Genomic DNA, 22,830 nt, shown 5'->3' on the forward strand with positions numbered 1-22,830 from the left:
TGCAATACAGTAGCAACAGTGACACCATATGACCCCCAAAGCCTAAAATATTTATATTCTGGCCCTTTAAAGAAAAAGTTTGCTGCCCCCTAAGGCAGCATGTGTAAGGGATTTTACACAGCAGTCTCTGGAATCAGATTGCCTGGGTTCAAACGTGTCTACCATTTAGTAGCTGTTAACATAATCAAACAGGAAGGCCATTAGACTGGGGTGATCCTAATGCCTTGATAGCCTACATGAGCAAAGGAAAACGTAAGCCAGAGTCAGTGCACGAAAATCCAAGAAAATGAAACTTAGGAACAACCAACCACAAACAGCCAACTAGCCTTTCCCAGATAAGGCAACCACTAGAGTCAGTCAAATAATTTCCTTGCTTTGCTTCCAAGTCTTCTCTGTAAAAACATCCTGTTCATGGAGCACTTCTAACTACTTCTGGTTGGGTGCTGCCTGATCCAAAGAGATGGATACTCAGATAAACTCTTTTAATCTGCCTCAGTTTACCTTTTAACAGAGCTAAGAGATCTTGGGCATATTTTTAGATTATTTAAGCTCCTTAAGGCTCAGTTTCTCATCTGTTAAATGGGAACGGTAGTTATACTTACCTCATGGAGTTGTTGTGGGGATTAAGATAACACAAGTAAAGCTCTAAGAATAGCAGAGACAATAAACAGAAGCTGTTAGGATAATCTAATAGCACTCTAACTCTTTTCTGTCAATATGTCTCTTCTTTGAAAAGTCCTAAAAGAGGCTCTGGCTTGTAGTTAACTACATTCAGCAACATTTCTTCACACACTCATTAGCTGTAGACTTGCTTCAGCAATTCTGACTTCATTAAAATTATAATTATGTCTTTAATTCCATTTGCTTTATCTACTTCTTCAACTTAATCCCCCGTGCTGGCTGCCAGGGCCCTGGGAATCAGGGAGAACCTCTTATGAGGCAGTTTTAGATGAGAAAAATAAATAAATAAGAACCAGATAGAGTCAGGAAAATGAACAGTGAGCAAATTATCAAACGTGTGTGGCAAACCAAATTTTTAAAAGATGAATACAAATACATCTAGGAGAAGTAGGATGAGCTAAAAGGATGTGAGGAGTAGCTACAGAGAACACAGAACACAAGTGCATCCCAGTGAAGCCATTAGCACTAAATCATTTCTATATCGCTAATCCACTAATTAATTCTTAGCTGAATTTAATCCTCCCTCCCCCAGTATTTCTCCACCCCTGAGAAAAACACATCCTAACCAGCAGTGTCCTTGGAAATCCCAACCAACTCAGATCCAGGTGGGATTTTAGCAGGGCCTTTGGGGTTTTATTGGTCAATCTCCATTTTAGGAAATTATGCATTTTTGGAAGGAACATAAATGAAAATGAACCTTCTTAATGTCCCTTTTTTTTAGGACTTAGCAAAATTTATTTTTTTCCTAGTGAAAATAATCATTTTGGAAGGGCCTAGCCCCGGACCTGACACTGAGAACGTATACCAGCAATGTTAATTTGCCTCCCCTTGTAGAAAGAATTCTATCCCAAGGATAGGAGTTTATTCCTCCATTCATTCAACACATATTTCTAAAGCATGAGCTTTGTGTTAGGTACAGTTCTAGGGCCTGGGAAATAGGATTGCCAAACTTAGCAAGGAAAAATATAGACCATCCAGTCAAACTTGAATTTAAGATATACAATGGACATTTTTAAGTACAATTATGTCCCATGCAATACATTTATACTTAAATAATTATTCATTGTGTATCTGAAATTCAAATTTAATTGGATGTCCTATATTTTATCTGGCAACTCTACTGGGAAGAGAGTCGTGACCGAGACAGACACTATCTCTGCTCCCTCATGCAGTTTTACAGCAATTCTAGCCTCAGAAGCTCACAAGACTTAATTCCCATCTGGCAGTTCCCTGGTGGGAAAACCTGGGGAATAGAGTGACCATCTCTTTAGAAGTACATCACCTCTGGGGGTCCATTTAGCAGATGTCACTCTGTATTGGAATTGTGTCTTTATTTCCTTGTCATACTCCTCTGCACTTAAGGTCCTTGGTGACAGGTCCTGTGTCTTTTTATCTCTACGTCTCCTGACTCTGTCTAGTAGATGCTCAGCACAGACCAGCTGAATGAACAAGTGAACAAACGCATAAATGGTTGGATTCCATCAAACGCGATGCCAAACCGCACTCATGGCTCATAAGGCAAATATTCACATACCTTCAGAAACACTGGAGATACAGAGAAAACGATATAGCCAGAATCCCAAGAACATATGGGTGAAGAATGATCTTTTATTTTAAAATGTTTTGGGAAAGTACACCAAACAAAATAAAGGCTTTTTTAAAAAGGAGGGAGAGGGGAGATAGTGTGAGAGAGAAATTGTAACCCTATAAAGAATATAAAGGGAGCTTGGAAAGGTGATTTATTAACATAATAGGTAATACTGAGTTAAAGCACTGATTTAACTAATGGGGAATATAATAAAATATGATGGCCAACAGTTAAGCAGAACCATAATATGAATAACTGAGGAATACGGTCTAAACAAATAACAAATAATTAAGAGCCATTTTATTGTCAGTACTGTCATACAATTGAAACACTCAGAAGGAAAAACCACAAGAATCGGCAAAAGGATAGATTCAGAGAGGTGCAAGGGACATGGTATCTACAATAGAAAATCATTTTGTGGCATCGACTCCTTTCTGTCCAACTGTAAAAGAGGGAAGAAAACGTCGATGTCTATAGAGCAGGTTTCAATTATGCTAATTTTTTTAAGGAAAGAAAAAAGAAAAACCTTTTAAGGAAAAGGTTTCAATTATGCTAAGTTTTTTTTTAAGGGGGAAAAAAAATGAAAGGAAAAAAAGAAAAAGACAAATACGGTATTGCAGAGTTTCCCAAGGACCAGTTAGCCAGGACGTGTAGCTTCTTTTCTTCAGCGCTTCCCTTGGGGTCATCCTCTGACCTCCCGGGTGGATCTGTGCCTGACACATCACAAGCATGTCACACAGCAATTCTTGGCAGTTCCGTCAGTGCTCAGATGGGTAGGCAGGAAAAGTCTCTGTTCGATGAAGCTTCAGAGGGCTGGTGACATCTTTTCCAAAAAAGATTTAGAAATCGGCAGTTATACTTCAAGAAAGCCCACAGCCAGATTAGCTAATCACAAGTTTCTCTATAGCGGAAATAAGTAACATAGGACACAGGATTTTTTTTCCCAGAGGCCACTCACAGGGATATGCAAATGAAAGTCGTAAGAGATGGCATGGGCTTCCCTGGTGGCGCAGTGGTTGAGAATCTGCCTGCCAATGCAGGGGACACGGGTTCGAGCCCTGGTCTGGGAGGATCCCACATGCCACGGAGCAACTGGGCCCGTGAGCCACAATTGCTGAGCCTGCGCGTCTGGAGCCTGTGCTCCACAACAAGAGAGGCCGCGATGGTGAGAGGCCTGCGCGCCGCGATGAAGAGTGGTCCCCACTTGCCGCAGCTAGAGAAAGCCCTCGCACAGAAACGAAGACTCAACACAGTCATAAATAAATAAATAAAAGAACGTGGGAAAAAAAAAAAAAAAAAAAGAGATGGCATGATTAACATATCATTTGCATGTGGCCTTTGCACTGAGCTGTGATCAGACCAGTAGCAGTTAAGGACAACCTCCTCCTTAATGTTTCATCTTTTTCAACTCCTACACCCAGAATATTTCGGGGAAATGATATAGAATCAAAGGACTGTGGAATCTTTTGGTGAGGACACTCTTTGGAAACCGGACCAGGAGTAAGACAATATTATATTTATACCTAGGAAATCTTGCAGTAAAAGAGGACTTCTTAAAATCCATTTAGCCTTTATTATTTCAGGTTTAAGTTCCAAACCAAGAAAAATGAAGAAGTCAGGAAGGCAACACACAAGGCAACTGTGAGCCCCCTTTGTGACACAGGATAGGGCTGGCGAACTTTCTCTATAAAGGGCCAGATATGAAATATTTTAGATTTTGTAGACTGTATGGTGTCATAGCAACTACTTAACTCTGCTGCCTGTAGCACAAAGGCAACCAGTTAATATGTAAGGAATGGGCGTGAACGTGCCAAGGAAACGTTGTGAAGAAAAACAGACAGCAGGCGGATTTGGCCGGGAGGCCAGTTTTCCAGTTCTTGGAGACAGAGCACCATCTGCTGGCCAAGGGGTACCACAAGCAAAGGAATTTACACCGCAGACCAGGGGAACAGCTGTCAGAAGTGAGCAAAGCAAAACCTACACAACAGTACAGCATTCCTGTAACCCAATGTGTGGCTCAAGCCGGCCCAACACACAGGGAGATGGGACCCCTGGAGCATGTTCACCCCACCAACGCTCGTTCAAAACACTGGACCTATAGCAAAAAGGTTCACAGTGGCCTCTGGCCCCCTAAGCCTTAAGCTCTACCCCATTATCACCAGCAGCCCTGGCCTCCATCACACCCCAGTTGAGTCTCTTTCTGACATAAGAAATAGTGGATTCGGATATTTGCAAGCCTCAAATCTGAACCATAAGAAAATTATATATATCTAGTCATACAGTCATTGGTACACAATAGTGGTGATTATTATTAAAGTAATTTGAACATTAAAATATCCCAAATCACTAGAAATCATTTCTTCCAGCCTCCCAGCCATTCTGGACATGAATTCTATTCTCTTTCCAACACACACACACGCACATACACACACACACGCACACATAAACACACGCTATAACGCAGAGAAACTGCATCAATGGGTTTGAGTCCTACAAGTAAAAATCCAGGCAAATTTTTATTACAGTTTGATAAAAATTCCCTGCAGGAAGTAGACAGCGTACAAACAGTAATGATGCAAAATCCATATCTTCAGTCAAGTGCAAAGCCCTTCCTGAACCTTCAATGGTAGCTCCTTGGACTCTAAAAGTTTTCGAGAAAAGTGACTGACAGCATTCACTTGGGGTCAAGTCGAAATGCATACACCTGCAGCTTCTATCATGATGGTTAACTGAATCTTCCTGGCTTGGTTGGAATGCTGTTTTTAAGCTTAACGCCAGGAGATGGATTGAGAGATTTTCTTCTTACATTTTTGCAGTTCACACAAAGGTCACAAGCTGGTAGTGGCCTGTGGATGCCATGTGGGCCCAGCCCTGTTCTCTGGACTGTGCAGGGCTTGGAACATTTGGAATTGCTTGTCAATATCTGAATGACTGCAAACTTCCCGTAAAGGGCGGATGTCCCTGTTTTCTAGGCCTGCACTCTCCCTGCCGTTTTTTACCAGGGACCCCACCACTCAGTCCTGGCATGTCCTCCTGGCCCCTATAGACATGTGAGCTTGAGACCCTGGTTTATTCCTCATCTTTTCACATTTGCTCAGATCTTAATCTATTACTTCTCTCTTACCAGCTGCATATACAATGTATGTGGCTGTGTTAGAATTAATACTGAAAAATCAGTGTTATAGAGAACACATTTTTGGTTGCCAAGGGGGAGGCGGGTGGGAGGGATGGATTAGAAACTTGGGATTAGCAGATGCAAACTATTATATATAGGACAGATAAACAACAAGGTCCTACTGTATAGCACAGGGAACTATATACAATACCCTGTGATAAACCATAATGGAAAACAATGTGAGAAGGAATGTATGTATATGTGTAACTAAATCACTTTGCTGTATAGCAGAAATTAACATTGTAAATCAACTATACCTCAATAAAAAATTATACAAAAGAAAGAAAAACCAATGTTAACTCCTCCAAAGTAGCCACTTGCTCCAAGAATCTATCATCCTTAAAATAAAAATGCAAATCGCATGGCCTGGAACCAACCCTCTGGAGGAGCTATTTCCATCACATGGTATTTGTCTTGGAGACACTTCGGGAGGAGCAGAACTTCCCCCCAAAGGCAAGGACATATGATAAAAGAAAGAGCGAGCCCTGGACTAAAAGTAAGAACACTGAAGTTCTAATGTCTGTCCCTCCACCCAGTGGCTATGTGATCTTGAGCAAGTACTTGGCCTCCAAGGGTCTCAGTTTCTGCCTTCATTGAAATGGAGAAGATAGTCCCACTCTTGCCAACTCGAGCTGTTGCCAGGTGAACCAAATAAGCAACACAGAAGATGTCCCGTAGAGTGACGCAAACATCTGATGCCACTCTTTGACTTCCTAAAATTATCTAAAGTCACATCTGATCAATGATACGTGCCTATTTTTTTCTCTCTTTTTTTTTTGAAACAAGGGATGCTATCTTCCGGGGCAGTTCCAACAGAAAGGTTCTAAAATATTGAGCAACGGAGCTCCTTAAGATTAAGAGCAAAATTCCTAAGATGTTAACTTTAAGAAGGAGGTGAGGGCATTTGAGAAGAACATCGCAATGAAGCTGGACACACCCGCTGTCTCCTAAAGGCCCTTATGCACCAGCCACACCACCGCCTTTCTGCTCTTTGAACACGCCAGCTCGTTTCTACCTCAGGGCCTTTGCACTTGTTGATCTCTCTGTGGACAATGCTTTACCCTGCTTCTCAGTATGGCTGTCTCTTCTCAGACTTCAGGTCTTGGGGTAAATGCTGCAGCCCCTCTAAAGAAGTCCCGTTGTCATCATCCTCCCAAAACCGACAACAGCTCTGCTTCACCATTCTTTACTACAAACACTTTCTTTTCAATCTGACATGGACCAAATTTGAAATTAAATATATGTGTGTAATTACTGACTGTGACTCTCCTTTTGACAATAAGCTGTAGGAGGGCAGAAACAAGCCTGTCTAGTAGCCCCAGTGTACCTCCATCACCTAGCACAGTGCTTGGCATAAAGTAGATGCTCAATTAACATTTGCCAAATAAATGAATGCGTCAATGAATGAACGGAGAGATGCAAACCTCAACTCCTCACTAGATAGGTGATCCTGGACACATCACTAACCCTTCAAATTCTGTGTCTTAGCTGCACATGGGTGTAAAATACTCTCAGGTGGCTGTTTTGCGGACTAAATGAGACCATGTATGTTAAGTTCCTAGTGCAAAACCTGGAACACAGCAGATCCTCAAGAAATGGTAGCTTTTATAAAGATACTCAATGAGTATGTCCAGTCTCCCTTGTATAGAACAAATCTGGCACTTTACTAGAGGTATGTTAATGTTTGTTTATATAAAGAAGGAGAAACAAGACTGCATGTTCAAATATATTTGCAGAGCTCTGATTTAAGCAAGACTAAACAGATTTTTTACTACAGGACATCTCAGAGTCTGAAAAATACTGATTTACTTTCTGAACCTCCTAAAGGAGAATTTAACATGTAGCATTTTGCCCCAAACTTATTGGAGCATAGTACTTTTCTGGAGGAAGGTGATATCAACCAGGGTTAGGACAATACAGAATACAATTGGAAAAAGATGACTCTGGTTATTTTATACAATGAATTCTTAAAAGAATCCTGTGAATACGGTGCTCAGCACACTGTTGAATGCTTCCGTTTCATGAATTCCTTCCCAGTTTTCATGATAAACCTCACAAGCTGATTCTGTATATACCTAAACATAGAAGAGAATTTAGTTTTGAAAGCTGGCAGATGGGGTGGGAGAAGCAGTGAAGGTGGATTGAACACGTCTTAGTGCAGGTGGGTGTGTCCGAACCAGCACCTTCCTCTCTCCACCAGAAACGGCAATAATAAGGTGGTAATTCCAAAAGTAACCAGCAGGTGGCTCTCTAGGACTAAATTCGGAGAAGAAAATTTTCTCAGACCAGTCGGATAAATTCCCTCATAAGGGTCTGATTTCCAAGAATAACCACCAGATCTGTCAGAAACCGTCGGCTTGAAATACATTAGGGTAGGTGAATTGGCCAGAGGAATTACAACTCACGGATACCAGCAAAACAAGAAGAAATTACGTGCTGTGTAATCTCATCCTGTGGCACACAGGTCATGATGTTATTAGTTTTTCTCAATTTCATTTTTTTTCTGGGGGTGGGCAGAAGGGAAGAAGGAGAGCAGGTGGTATAGGTGGAATAGATGAACTTATCCCATTTATTTGTTGTGTAAATGACCACCCCTGATAATAAGCAAGATAATTTTAGGTAGTCTGTGAATATTTTTTTTAATCTATCAAATTTACTGGTAAGTTGAGCCCCCAACCTGCATACACAGCACGTATTAGCACTGTATCTTAATGAATGTTGGCGACTAAAAAGCAATCCACAAGGTAAAATAAATATGGACAAATCTACACAGAACACACTGGTGAGGAAATATCTCAGTAAACATTATTGGTACAAATTAAATATCAAAATAAAATACATTTACATTAATTCCTACACAGGTAACAAATGTATGTGAAAACAAATAATTTGATGAAATAACTGGTACCAAAAAACGTATATAAATGAAGCAAAAAAAAATGAAGCAATTACAATGCCATTCTCATGCACAGAAATATTCCAAGATAATAGGACATTTCAGTGAGTATCAGCATGCAGTCAAACAGGAATAATATAAGAATTCTATTGGAAATTTGTGTTCAATGAAGGTCATACTATATAACAAAGAGCAAACAATAATAGTTTTAATTATCATCTTCAAAACCTAGAACACAATCATCTTCAAAACCCTATAAAATTATCAATCACAAAGTCTGATAATCCATCATCTCTGAGGGAATTCTGTGGCATTTTTTTCTCATCACTGGTATTTATTTCATTAGAAACTAAGCTATCACTATCTTCAAATGACTGTTTTGTAAGTATTACTACTGTGCTCATTTGGGAAATCCATACCAATAAACTTGAACCTAAGTTTACAGTAATGCAGGCAGAACCTTATTTTATTGTGCTTCACTTTATTATGCTTCGCAGATACTGCATATTTTTTTTTTTTTTTTTTTTTTTATTTATGGCTGTGTTGGGTCTTCGTTTCTGTGCGAGGGCTTTCTCTAGCTGTGGCAAGCGGGGGCCACTCTTCATCGCGGTGCGCGGGCCTCTCATTATCGTGGCCTCTCTTGTTGCGGAGCACAGGCTCCAGACGCGCAGGCTCAGTAATTGTGGCTCACGGGCCCAGTTGCTCCGCGGCATGTGGGATCTTCCCAGACCAGGGCTCGAACCCGTGTCCCCTGCATTGGCAGGCAGATTCTCAACCACTGCGCCACCCGGGAAGCCCCTATACGGCATATTTTTAATTGAAGATTTGTGGCACTCCTACATCGAGTAAGTCTGTTGGCACCATTTTTCCTAACTGCATCTGCTCACTTCGTGTCTCCATGTCACATTTTGGTAATTCTCACGATATTTCAAACTTGTACATTATTATTAAATGTATCATGGTGACCTGTGATCAGTGATTTTGATGTTACTACTACGACCTGAAGGCTCAGATGATGGTTAGCATGTTTTAGCAATAAAGTATTTTTAAATTAAGGTATGTACATCTTTTTTAGACATAATGCTGTTGCACACTTAATCGACTACAGTATAGCGTAAACATAACTTTTGTGTCCACTGGGAAACCAAAAAATTTGTGTGACTTGCCTTATCGCAATATTCGCCTTTTTGAGGTGGTCTGGAATCGAACCCCGAATATCTCCAAGGTCTGTCTGAATCTTTTGAGTACTGAATTATAAAAATAATAGATAACAAACCTAAAGATAAAGATTTATCAAATAAACCCAAATCCAATTCTGATGAGTCGTTTGGTTGGTGGCTTGCTATTTTTGACAAAAACAACAGAAACTTCTCAAAGAACATGATTTTTTTCCTTTGCGGTGAGGTTTTGTGTTGCTCTGCTCCACTTCTAAAGATAACATTATCACTACTGTTATTTTGGAATTAGTGGGTCACTCGTCTTTGATGATCATCCCAGACCTGGCAGCTATGTATGGTTTTCCAACCATAATATGGGCTTTTTGCATGCACGTAAATCTGCGTTTTTTGTCGTTGTGGTTTAAGAAAACTATGTCTGTATGCTGGAAAACAGAGTTGTTTTCTTCGTAGCAAACAGATGTAGACATTGTCAGAGGTAGTTGTATAAACCCAAGGAGCATACAAACCGCATGCTAACAGTATCTAAAACATCTGCTTTAAACTTAAGAAGATTTTTAAAAATATTAAAGGGTCTGATAAGACCCTTAGCCTTAAAATCATTTCTGATGAATGCCTACTCATTTTGGTTAAAGAGAGTTAGATTAGTTAAAGTAAGGATTGTAAAGTGAGTGTCTTCTTCCTATGACATTTTCTCTGTCCAGATTGTCCTAAGGATTTTTAAACTCTGGGATATTTGCTAATAAATTCTGAAACTGCAACACATACTAAATATTCATGACATCCACTCTCATCTTTCCAAACATGGTATTCTGGGGAAATCCAGTGATTCATCAACTTTGATACAAGTTGACTATTCTCAAATTACCAGGCTGTCTCTCAGGAATTCAAGCAATTTATCCATTTTCTCTTTAGGAAGCCTACATCACTTTGGTTCTCAACTTTCTTTTGCATTCCAGACACACAGAATCTGAAAAGACATACCTTTTTTTGTAAAGATTATTTGGGTTTGTGTAGACAGTCAAGTTACAAAGCAACTCCATAGCTTTTTGTGAGTATATGTTCATAACACATGCTTCTTTTAAACCTTCAGTAATTACTATTGGTATTGGTACAGTTGATCTTATTGTGTATTAGAAAAAATATAGGTAATTGGTATAGCAGTATAAAGACAGTAAAATATACTTTTAAAAATAAATATATTTAAATAGAAGAGACTGAAGAAAATTGAATAATGGTACAAGCGATATGTAAATGACAAAAACTGTGATGATATAAGTCAAATGCTGCAAAAATTTCTGAATTTGTTCTGACATGAAACCAATGGCATTTATAACAACCTGATCTAACCCAACCCTCTCTCTCTGTGTAGATGTGTCTTGGAAGGTCAGCTTATTTATCAATTATCAAGGCAGTCACGTGTCACTCCTACAAGCACTCAGGACATAATTTTTGAGCATCTACACTATGCCATGCTCCCCACAAGTGAACAGAGCCTACAGTCATAAAGACTAGAATGTAAGGACCTTCAGTGCCCTCTTAGCATTATACGGTCGTTCAACAAATATTCATGGACTCCATGCAAGGCACTGGGGGATAAAATAATGAGGAAAAAACAAAGACACAGGTCTCCTGCCCTCCTTGGCATTACTGCTTCTTGGAAGAGTTAGTCATGAGTCAACTGGCCACACAATTAAATATGAAATGAAAACTGTGGTGGGGCGCTATAAAAGAGGGTGCCCTCGTCTGCATCTTAGGGGTACACACGACTGGAGATTCCACACCAGTTATGATGAAGTCTGGGGGGCCTGCCTTGGAGTCAGGGAGGGCCCTGGAGGTAAGACCTAGAGATGACAAAGAGTTACCTCGGACACAGGGGAAAGGCACAGAATTCCAGGGAGAAAGACCAGGAAAAGCTCTCTGGGGGAGAGATGACCAGCAGGAAGGGCCAAAGGGGAGGCTGGGTGACTAGGGTACAGAGAGCAGGTATCTATGGCCGAGGCCACTGTTTCCTGTGGTCATTCACTCGTTCTTGCATTCATTTATTTAGCAAGTTTCTGCATATGAACTAGGTGCCATCTCGTAGATATTCCTCCATGTTTGGGGGTCTCGCTCCTCATCAGTGAAAAGGTCTTCAGCAAGAACCCCCTACATAGGCCTATTCATTTATTTATAAGTTATATACACACAAGGTATCCTTATACATAAAACACACAAAGATACATTTGAAAGGATAAGAAAACGTTTTAACATTTTTCTAATTGTTCCCCTGGTCCCTCCATGGGCCGTTCTGTACCCTGCTCCAGAGATCACTTTTCTGGAAAAGGGGCCTCTCAGGATTGGCTTAGAGTCACAGCAGAAGCAGAGCCCAGGGCTCCCCGTCCCGCACTCCGTTCCCCTCCCAGGAGAGCGTGGGTCCCCAGCTTGAGAGTCACGAGCATCACACAGTCGGGGCCAGGCCCCACCCTCCGAGGTCCTGAGGGGGCCTGAACGTCCGCACCGCCGGCGGCACGTTCCCAGGAATGCCGAGCTGCTAGTCATCAGTCAGCTAGACTATTTCCCCAAGCGAGGGCCAGACCTCGTGCCCAGACCCCGTGTAGGTTGTTAGAAGTGCACGCTGCCCAGCCGCTCCCTACACCTTAAAATCTAGCATCTCTGGGGTTGAGGGCCCAAGAATCTGCATTTTAAACAATTCCCCCCAGGACACTGCGATACAGTGTAAGTGACGGGGAGTGAGACCTCGACAGGGGCCAGGCTCTGGGAGGAAGGGGGCTCACTAGCCTGGCGTGCAGCAGAGGTGAGGAGCTGAGCCCTCTCCCCAGCCAACACCCCCCCAGCCATCTCCCCCCCCCCCTCCCCCCCCCACCCCCGCACACAGTCCGCCCGCGCTCACCTTGCAGGCGGTAGAGCTGCCCTGTGCTGTGCTGCCGCGTGATGTGCTGCCAGTAGGCGCTTCGAGGCAAGGGCACCATGGTGCTCAGCGAGGCGGCCCGCTCACTCATCCTCATCTGGAGCTGTGTGAAGGAAGAGAGCGTGTGTCAGCAACCCCGGGGCCGCGAGAGACCTGGCCCAGGGAGCTCCACGCAGGGAGCTGCAGAAGCGCGAGCTGGCCCGTCAGCCAGTCGGCGCGTACGGCCCCGTGGTGGCGGTGGACGCCGGTCGCTTTCACTGACTTCGCAGCATCCGTTCTTCAGCCGGCTGGCAACAGCACATTGATTTTCCTTGGGGGAACTTCCCTCCAATTCAGCTCAACCGATCCGGTCATGGTCAGACCCCACCACTGATTCTAGGGGTGGCCCGGTGACCTGCGTCAGGCCAATAAGACACAATCCCTGGGGACATTTATTAGGACTTTTGTGGAAGAGAGAATCGGTAGAGGTAAATTAAGGGGTTTTTCTGCCTGTTTTTTTTCATTGCTGAATCCCAGGGTCTAGATTATTTCTGGCACGTGGTAGATGCACAAGAAATACCCGTTGAATTGAATGTTTATGAGCTTTCTTGTGGGGTTGCTGAGAGGACAGGAGATGGGCCTGGAGCCTATCTTGGAACAATAAAGGGAGAACATGCCAGTCATTGGACACTATTCCAAAGGAGACAGCCAAGAAAAGGAGGGGAGAGTCCCGACAAGCTCCACTGAGACCTTGGATCCTACCTGAACCAAGAGGCTAGCCTGGGACTTCTCAATTATACAAGCCGATTATTTCTGTTCAGTTTAAGCTGATTTGAGTTGGGTTCTATCACTACTATAAGAAAAAGAGCCTTGTCTGCCCCTACAAGCACCTGATCCGCATTCCAGACACTGAGGGAGGAAGAGGAAGTCGTAGCTTTTGGCACCAAACATCTAGGAGTATCCATCCTGAAAGATACAGTGGCCTGTATCTTTCGCCCCAGGTCCTTGGGGAGTAGTCAGTGGCCTGTCCGAACTCATCGGGGGGAAGATTCAAAGAGAAGACAGCTCAGTGGGATGGGCAGGAGGTGAATAGAAGGCAAATGGGGACAATGCACGAGGAAGAGTGGGTGGGGCTCATGATTTGAGGCAGCTGTCCAGCCACCCTCTCCTCTAAGCCCTGGTCTAGACACAAGCATGATATACTTTTATTGTGCCATAACATGAGAAATGACAATTCACAATGTTTGATTCCCTGGAATTGCTTGAATACCAAATAACCCACCCCAGTCTTATAAAAATGTGCTCACAGATACATGGATTTATACAGGGATGGGCATTAGGATACAGTTTGCAATCATGGAAAACTGGGGGCAACTTAAGTCTCCATCACTCAGGACCTGGTTAATTGCAGAGATACATTGGAATATTTGGCAACTGCAAACCAGAGGAAGGCAGATTTACATCAACTAAAAAGGAAACATTTACATATGGTATCAATAAGGAAACAGTGAATCAGACCACTCTAGTAGAATGCCATTTTAATTGCTCATATGAGGAAAGCTGGCATTAAATATTTATCCATTTGGGTTCAGTGAGATGATACCTGCTTAGCACTTGCCTAGCACAAACTAGGTGCAGGAAAAAATGGAGGATATTATTATGATGAGTATAAACTGCAATGCCCACTGAAAGTTCTTTTTTTAAGAGAAAACTCCCCACTCTACACATCTCATTAACATGGTAGTTCCAGGCATAATATCTGCATATTCACTCAATAAAGCCAAAATAATATGAGGCTTCACACTCTGGAGAACAAAACTCATTGTAGTTGACGAGACTGACTTTTTAAAAAAAGAGTATAACCATCTTTCTAAAGACAATTTTAATTTATATGTCTTGCATTTACATGTGATGGATTGGATTCTTTATCACAATAGCACAATTACCAAAATGAGTCTCCAAGTAGAATTACATAGCACTAGGTTTCATGGGGACATTTTTTCCTAAACATGTCCTGTTAAATCAAAAGGGCAAAAAGCTGAAAACAAAAGCTAGTAGAGAAGTTCTGTGGCTGTTTCTCTATTTCTGCAGAAACGAAAGTCTCGAAAGTTTAAGAGCAAAAACCAAAACCAAACAAACCAAAAAAATCTATTTACCAGTGACTTCTGGTGACATTCAACCTCAATAACATGGAATACAAGAAAATAAAGAGAGGAAAAGCACTGAATTCTCAAGGTACTGCTTATAAGATTTTCTTAATATAAAGGGATTATATTTAATGTAATAAAAATTTTAATATAAAGCAAATATTTGGGAAATAGCTGTCAAATTCAAATTACTCACTATATTACCGTGAATATATTTCTGCAGCCCAGCATGATCTGACTGTATTTTTAGAAAGCTTATTTAGGAACAAAAATAAAATGACACTAATGTCATGTGTCACAGAGAACATTACAAAGCCAGGTTCTCTGTTTCTTCCTCAAACCTTTGAAACAATATATAATTTTATGAAAGAGGCATTTTAACTGTCTTTGGAGAAAAATGCTGAGAAAAGTCTTCTTATTTAACAATGCAAAAATGTCTGAATTCTCAAAGATTGAGAAGACTTAGGAAGTCATGTGGTGAAGAGTCTAGCTGGAAGGTGTCCGCCCTCATGCTTCTTTTTTGTTTTTTATTTCACATATATCATATCTTTTTTATAACTTATTTTCTTCACCTGAACAATGTACTGTTAGCATGTTGGCATTTTCTACAACAGCATTTTTAATGTCTACATAGTATTCCATTATATGGACGTATTTGTTTTTGTTTTTGTTTTTTAACATCTTTATTGGAGTATAATTGCTCTACAATGGTGTGCTAGTTTCTGCTTTGTAACAAAGTGAATCAGCTATACGTATACATATATCCCCATATCTCCTCCCTCTTGCGTCTCGCTCCCACCCTCCCTATCCCACCCCTCTAGGTGGTCACAAAGCACCGAGCTGATCTCCCTGTGCTTGCCCTCATGCTTCTTTATTGCTTTAAGTGACCCTTCCCCTCTGAGCTTGCTACCCTTCCCATCTCAGGCTGCACTATGGCGGAGGCCTGCCATTTCCACCCACCTGTGGTGCCTCCCCCCTGCCCCCTTCCCACCACTGCCTTGATCCCTAAGCCTGAGAGCTCCCTCCACTCCTCACCTGGCTGACACCTACCTTCCCTTCAGGAGGTAGCTCAGGAATCACCTCCTGACAACTCTGCCCCCTTAATGACACCAGGTGCTCCTACCAGACATCCCACAGCCCTGCTCTTACTCTGATCATTTCACTGTTTTGTGACAGCAGCGAAACTAGCCCACCTCCTCCTGTAGCCCATGCACTCCAAGAAAGTGGGGATTATATCTTTTATCTCTGTGTCCCCGACACCTATGTGGGGCCCCCAAAGGCTGAACAAATAGAGGATGGATGAATGAGCCAGTGAACCCAGCTCTTGCCCAGGGAGTAAATCCTAATCAACCCAGCCAATCAGAAGCACTGTTGGCCCAGAGCCGGATTCCTGCTGAAGCTCCAGGTCCAGGTTAAACTAACGTGGTTCTCGGGGGCTGTGGGGAACGTCGTAATAAGACGGCATCATTCTAGAGACGCAGACGCAGAGAATGGACTTGAGGACACGGGGAGGGGGAAGGGGAAGCTGGGACGAAGTGAGAGAGTTGCATGGACATATATACACTGCCAAATGTAAAATAGATACCTAGTGGGAAGCAGCTGCATAGCACAGGGAGATCAGCTCGGTGCTTTGTGAGCACCTAGAGGGGTGGGATAGGGAGGGTGGGAGGGAGACGCAAGAGGGAGGGGATATGGGAACATATGTATATGTATAGCTGATTCACTTTGTTATAAAACAGAAACTAACACACCATTGTAAAGCAATTATACTCCAATAAAGATGTTAAAAAAATAAAAAATAAGACTGCATCATTCTACTCTGCCATTCAAGTGATAAGCAGAAGCAGGGCCTCGGGGAAAGACCTGCTTATGTGCGTATGCACAATCGGTCACGACAGTCCGATGGCGGGGGAGTTCAGCTCTACACGTTTATTCATTCTACTAACAGTGTTACTCAAGATCCCGCCAGGGAAGAAAGACAAGGCTTTGTGAATGTCAAACAAATGCCTTCTTGTACTTCAATACTCAAACTTTCCCCCTAAACAACAGGGATGCACGTTAGGTCTCTTCCTAAACCAGCCTGAGCGAGTTCTGACGCTGCCCGGTGGCCTGAGATAATCCATCAACGGATGTAATTGATTGGGTTTCAAGGACACACAAAGCATTGTGGTGCCGAGGGTGGCAGGGAGCCGACCGTGGAGTGGAGACCCGTGCTCCCGTTCAGGCTGTGCTCCACATGAGCTGTGTGACATGGGACACATCCCTCCCCGCGTTTAAGCCTCAAAATCTCCTCTCTCATGGAACATCCCTTCCTAAGGAGACAGACAATAAAACTAAACAAATAAAAAAGAAAAAGACTGCCATAAAAAGGAATGAAGTCCTGACACACGCTACAACACGGATGAAGCTGAAAACTTGATGCTGAGTGAAAGAAGCCAGTCACAAAAGACCACATCATGTACGATTCTATTTATATGCGATGTCCAGGACCGGCAAGTGCAGAGAAAGCGGATCGGTGGTTGCCTAAGGCTGGGCGGATGACGCCTAAAGGAGATGGGTTTCTTTCTGGGGTGATGAAAATATTCTGGAGTGGACTGCAGTGATGGTTTCACAATTCCGTGAATATATTAACACCACTGAACTGTACGGTTTAAAAGGGTGTATTGTATGGTATGTGAATTATATCTCATTAAAGCTGTCCTCAAAAAACGTAACATAAAATCACATCGTAGTATGTGCTACATGGACTATTTTCTTAAAAAGCATGATGTAATGACGTAGTGGGTGCCTACTTCCTGTCAAGCAGTGGCAGGGAAAGTACCATTTAAATTTGCGTGACAACTGGATAAAGCACGGCTCCCCATCATTATCATCGTCAACAACACAGACAGATCCTTTTAACAACCTCCCAGTACTCACAGTGAGGGAACTGCTCATTGTCAAGGCCGTTTTCTCATAATAATGGGCGAATCATATCAACCCTCTTGGGAGAGAAAATATTCTAATGACCGCTATACGTGGCGTGTCAGCAAGAAAAACAACCGTCCTGTCCACTGCCAAGCACAGTTTTGGTTTCTTCATCCTTCATTTGGTTTGGCTGACACTTACCCGTTGCTTGTGCACTTCTTTTATGAGTCTGAGACCAGGCGTGCAGGGCAGTGGCGAGTCTCTGCCACAACACTGCACCACACCGTCCTTCTCTGGAATCCATCTGTTTTTACAACAGAGCATTGTGTTTTGCAAAACTGAACAGCACGACAGGATGCTACAGTCAGTCCATCGTGAGTATGCTCACATGCTGCGTATGTGACATTGTGCTGGATCCTTTCGGAAACCAGCACAAATCATCACAATGGCAAACCGATGACGACTTCACGACCTAATTCCCTCCCCATCAGACTCTTAAACTTCCACCGGGCTGCCCCTTAAAGTAACTCAAGTGGGGTGTCTGCCAATAGCCGTTCTGCATATGCAAACTCAACCTGGGCCCTGAAGTCACCGAACAAGGACACGGTTTTGACAACAAGATTGTGCTGCGAGTCACAGTTACATTGACGCCGAATGTCTGCTCAACATGAGACTTCCAAAACTCATCTGATGGTGGTAGTAGCCCTCAGTTCACGGAAGTATATATAAACCAACTTATTTTCTCTCGGTATTTTAAGCACAACACGTGCACAAAGTTGAATCAGAAGGAACAATTCAGTCCGAGAGAGAAAAAGTAAAACTAGGTTCTAAAAGAAACCCGCACTTCAAGGTCTTTCTCTCATTCCACCCAAACTCAGCTGTACCAGTGACACCACCCTTCAACTCACCGACATTCTCCACTCGGCTTCCTGAACTATGCCTTCATGTTCTGCCTACATATTCTCCTGTGAAAATCACATTTGGCAATAGACTCTACCTATGCTTTCTGGACCCTGGGTAAGCAGTTCTCCAGGCTCTCCAACTTTAGCAAGCAAGAATCATCTGGAGGGCTCATTAAAATGCAGATTCCTGGCCCGCATCCCCACTGTGGATGGGGGATTTGCATTTCTCCCAAGTTTCCAGATGATTCAGATTGTACTGGTCCAGGGACCACACTTTGAGAACCACTGTCCTATGCTATTTATCACCTTTGGACCGATAACTCTGGGAAAAAGTTTTCCACTGTAGTAAGACCCCAAACTCCGGAGTCAGGAAACCAGGGTTAAAGTCTGGAATCTGCCACTAATAACTGTATGGCTGTAGGCTAGTTATTTAACCTCCTTTAGTCATTAATATCACGTCAGTAAAAAAAAAAGAAAGGAAAAAAAGTTCCTCCTTTGCAGCTAATTCCAAGAACACACATGACGCATCATGGGGTTCCATCAATGTTAGCAATATTTCTAATTAGCCCTATGTCAATCAAAATACTATCTTTACCAAGAGTTCCGAACAAGGTCCTAATAGGAACATTCACATTTTCTTTTTAAACCTAAATATTTGATACTGGACTGTGTTTCTGGCTTGAGGGGAGAAGTTTTTAAAAGTTTTCAGGCAACAACAAAAAAGCCACACATCAAATCAAATAAATAAATATGCTTAGAGAATATATTTAATCACCTGATCCAGTTGGGATACAATGAATTTAATGAACAAGCATGAATGAAGCTCTTACTGTAAACATGGAACAAGTGTAGGAACAGGAGAAAATCCAAGAGGCTCTACGGTCCCCCCTCCCCTTCCCCGAGAAATTTATATTCTCCAAGGCAGCTTTATCTTTGGATTTGGTAGTATTTTGCTGACACCTAAGAGGAGGGGATGGGAGAGTCCACATTTTTATGATATGTATTACCCACTTTTAAAAGTTGTAATAAATTGTATTCTTTCTTAATATATTGATATATTTTTATTACATCAGGAAATACAGAAAAGAATACAGATAGATTTGAAATAATCATTTAGAAAATGTCTTAGAAAAAAATCACTTAGAAAAAAACAAAAACAGAGAACAAAAAACAAAAACAAAGAAACAAAGAGAACTTTTAACATGTTAATGTTTTCTTTCGGCCTTTTTAAAAAATGTGAATACATGATGTATATTTAACACAAACTGCAGGATAATGTATATACTTATATACCGTCCTCTTTTTTATTTAATACATTATAAATGTATCCTAATGTTCCTAAATACTGCCATCTTCTATGCTGTCATTTTAAAGTCTGCATCATAGCCCATCCTTTTGTTGTACTATACTTTATTTGTTCATTTCCCGAACCATTTTTAATTCACCAGCTAAGATAACAGAATTAAACTGTGACCCAGTCTCCTTTATAACATTTTTTTCCCCGCTAACCACAGTTTTTATCCTGAGACCCACTTTATCGACAACTATTCCAATAACCAATTTTTAAAGGAATTTTAAAATTTAATTTTAATTTACATGTCAAATTGGATTTTAGACTGACTCGAAAATTACTTTTAAATGTGATTAACATCAGAATGGTAGATGAGTTGGTACTTTCATTTTATTCTTAAACAAAGCAGTCTTACCTTCACATTATTGTACATCCACGCAACAGACTAACCTGTTAGCCATTAAAAAGAAAAGGGTAGATCTTTATGAAGTGATATGAAACAATCCTAAAACCAAAGAGCCACCATTCCTTACCTATGTATGTTGGTGGGGAGAGCTCATCATCACTGGGACAGGTTTAAATACCATCTATCCACACTCTGATGATTCTCAAATGCATGTCTGTACCTCCAATCTCTCCCCTAAACCTCAGGCTCCTGTATTTCACAGCCCGCTCCCCACTTCCACCTAGATGTCCAGTAGGCAGCTCTCATCTAACATGTACAAACTGGAACCATCGTTTCTCACACTCCACTCCCCGAAAGCTCTTCCCCTTCTAGGTAAATGGTTCTTCCATTCAACCCATTGCTCTGTTTAAAGAAGAAGCGAAACCTTGGAGACTACCTTGTTTCCTCTCTATCCTACAAGAAAGTTCAACCATCAGCAAATCCTGTTATTCAAAATGTATCCAGAATCCACTTTTCACCACCTCCCTCCCCACCATCCTGACCCACATCATTAGCACTCACCTGGATGTCCAGATGACAGAAATAGTCCCTAACTCTGCTTCTTACTTGTACTCTCGCCTCACCCACCCCCAGTCTTTCCCAAACAGCTGCCAGAGTGCCCCCTTCAAGAGTAAAGCCAGCTTATCTCAGCTTTTCTCAGAACCCTCCAATGACTTCTCAACTGACCCCATGCAAAATCCAAACTCTTGACCACGAATGAAAGGTCATATAGGACGTGGCTCCTACTTATTTCTAGACAACACCTCCTACCCCTCTTCTCATTTCATCTGCTTCAAAGTCATAGCTTTGTACTTGAACATGCAAAGCACAGAGCTACCTCGGGGCCTTTGCACTTACTGTTCCCTCTGCCTGGAACAGATGTGGCACATATGTACAATGGAATATTACTCAGCCATTAAAAAGAATGAAAAATGCCATTTGCAGCAACATGGATGGACCTGGAGATTGTCATACTGAGTGAAGAAAGTCACATAGAGAGAGACAACTATCATATGATATCACTTATATGTGGAATCTAGAAGAAAAATGATACAAACGAACTTATTTACAAAACAGAAACAGACTCACAGACTTAGAGAATGAACTTATGGTTACCTGGTTGGGGGTGGTGGGAAGAATGGGGGGAGGGATAGATGGGGAGTTTGGGATTGACATGTTATATGCTACTATGTTTAAAATAGATAACCAACTAGGACCTACTGTATAGCACAGGGAACTCTCCTCAATACTCTGTAATAACCTAAATGGGAAAAGAATTTGAAAAAGAATAGATACACATATATGTAAAAAAAAAACAAAAAAAACAAAAAAAAACTGGCCCTTAGAAATTTCCACTCCTCCCTTCCCGCCCCCCCCGCCAGAGTATCACCTTATCAGAGCAACAAACCTCCTTCATTCTCTCTACTTTACAATGCAGTCTCCTTCACAGCATTCACCAACTCTTGATACAGTTTTATGTTTATTATCTATTGATGATTGTCTCACTCTCCATAACAATGAGTACACTCTTTGAACACAAGGACTGTTTCTCGTTCTCTGCTGTACTCCTGCTTCCTAGAACAGGGTCTGACACAAAGTAGATACTCAGAAAATGAATGTACTTATTAATACATAGATACCTTTATATCTATCAAGGGATATGATGTTCCGGAAGGATGCAAAAGAAGCTGGTCATGGGTTTGCTTCCAAGGAAGTAAACTGGGGACCTGAGATGATTAAGCATGGGAAAGAGACTTATTTTACACTGTGTAATATTTTGTACAATTCTCTATCATGTGTGAATCAAATATTTTAATCCAAAAGCCTTCTTTTGAAATCTTCAAAGAAATCATAGCTCTTTTCCTCAATTGCATACCACTGCATGAACTAGTTTAAAGAACTCTGAAACTATGCATAAGGCACTGAGCAATGTGTTTAAGTGTCCCCGCTCCTCCAAGAACAGGCTTGTAGAGGGAAAGATCTTCCCACTTCACACACTGTCGTTTTATAGGCCCTCCCCAGCCCCAGCCCTAAGCCCCCTGATCCTCTCCAGATGACACTTACTAGAAAATGAAAACGAGGGGAATTTAAAAGGAAAGTAGAAAATAGCTCTCAAAGAAGCTTAACCTTAATTTCAAATTTCTAACCAGAGAGAATTACTCCAACTATCTCATGAATAGTAAACGTGTTTTGAACAGAATCTTTAAAATGTTAGGTTTATTCCTACAAATTCCAGACCAAATGCCTCTCTTAAAAGAGAACAAGGGGCTTCCCTGGTGGCGCAGTGGTTGAGAATCTGCCTGCCAATGCAGGGGACACGGGTTCGAGCCCTGGTCTGGGAAGATCCCACATGCCACGGAGCAACTGGGCCCGTGAGCCACAATTACTGAGCCTGCGCGTCTGGAGCCTGTGCTCCGCAACAAGAGAGGCCGCGATGGTGAGAGGCCCGCGCACCGCAATGAAGAGTGGTCCCCACTTGCCGCAACTAGAGAAAGCCCTCGCACAGAAACGAAGACTCAACACAGTCATAAATAAATAAATAAATAAATAAAAGAACGTGAATTTCTTTAAAAAAAAAAAAAAAAAGAGAACAATAGTCTTAGACAATACTTTTTTTAAAAAGACATAAAAATCAAGCATGTGTTTGTGTAGTATGTGATCTATTTACCCAGTTTGAGGTAAATCTATATTTCTGAGGTTTATCAAACACCCTTGTAAAGTTCTAGCAAACTT

The 22,830-nt window shown here is 41.9% G+C and overlaps 1 protein-coding gene across 2 annotated transcripts in view; it reads right to left on the bottom strand.

The window, feature by feature from the left end:
* Positions 1–2,270: 2,270 nt before the first annotated feature.
* The window catches only part of DOK5 (docking protein 5), a 154,414-nt gene continuing 133,854 nt past the window's right edge, over positions 2,271–22,830 (bottom strand). The window contains exons 7-8 of one of the 2 annotated variants that reach the window (XM_036827077.1): positions 12,409–12,529; positions 2,271–3,092 (exon numbers count right to left, since the gene is read on the bottom strand). In XM_036827077.1, the coding sequence (XP_036682972.1) occupies positions 3,028–3,092; positions 12,409–12,529 (186 nt within the window). In that variant the 3' untranslated portion in view covers positions 2,271–3,027. The remainder of the gene's footprint in view (positions 3,093–12,408; positions 12,530–22,830) is intronic. The other variant, XM_036827078.1, reaches the window with a different exon arrangement.

This window comes from Balaenoptera musculus, chromosome 15, assembly GCF_009873245.2.
Source record: "Balaenoptera musculus isolate JJ_BM4_2016_0621 chromosome 15, mBalMus1.pri.v3, whole genome shotgun sequence".
NCBI classification, from domain to species: Eukaryota; Metazoa; Chordata; class Mammalia; order Artiodactyla; family Balaenopteridae; genus Balaenoptera; species Balaenoptera musculus.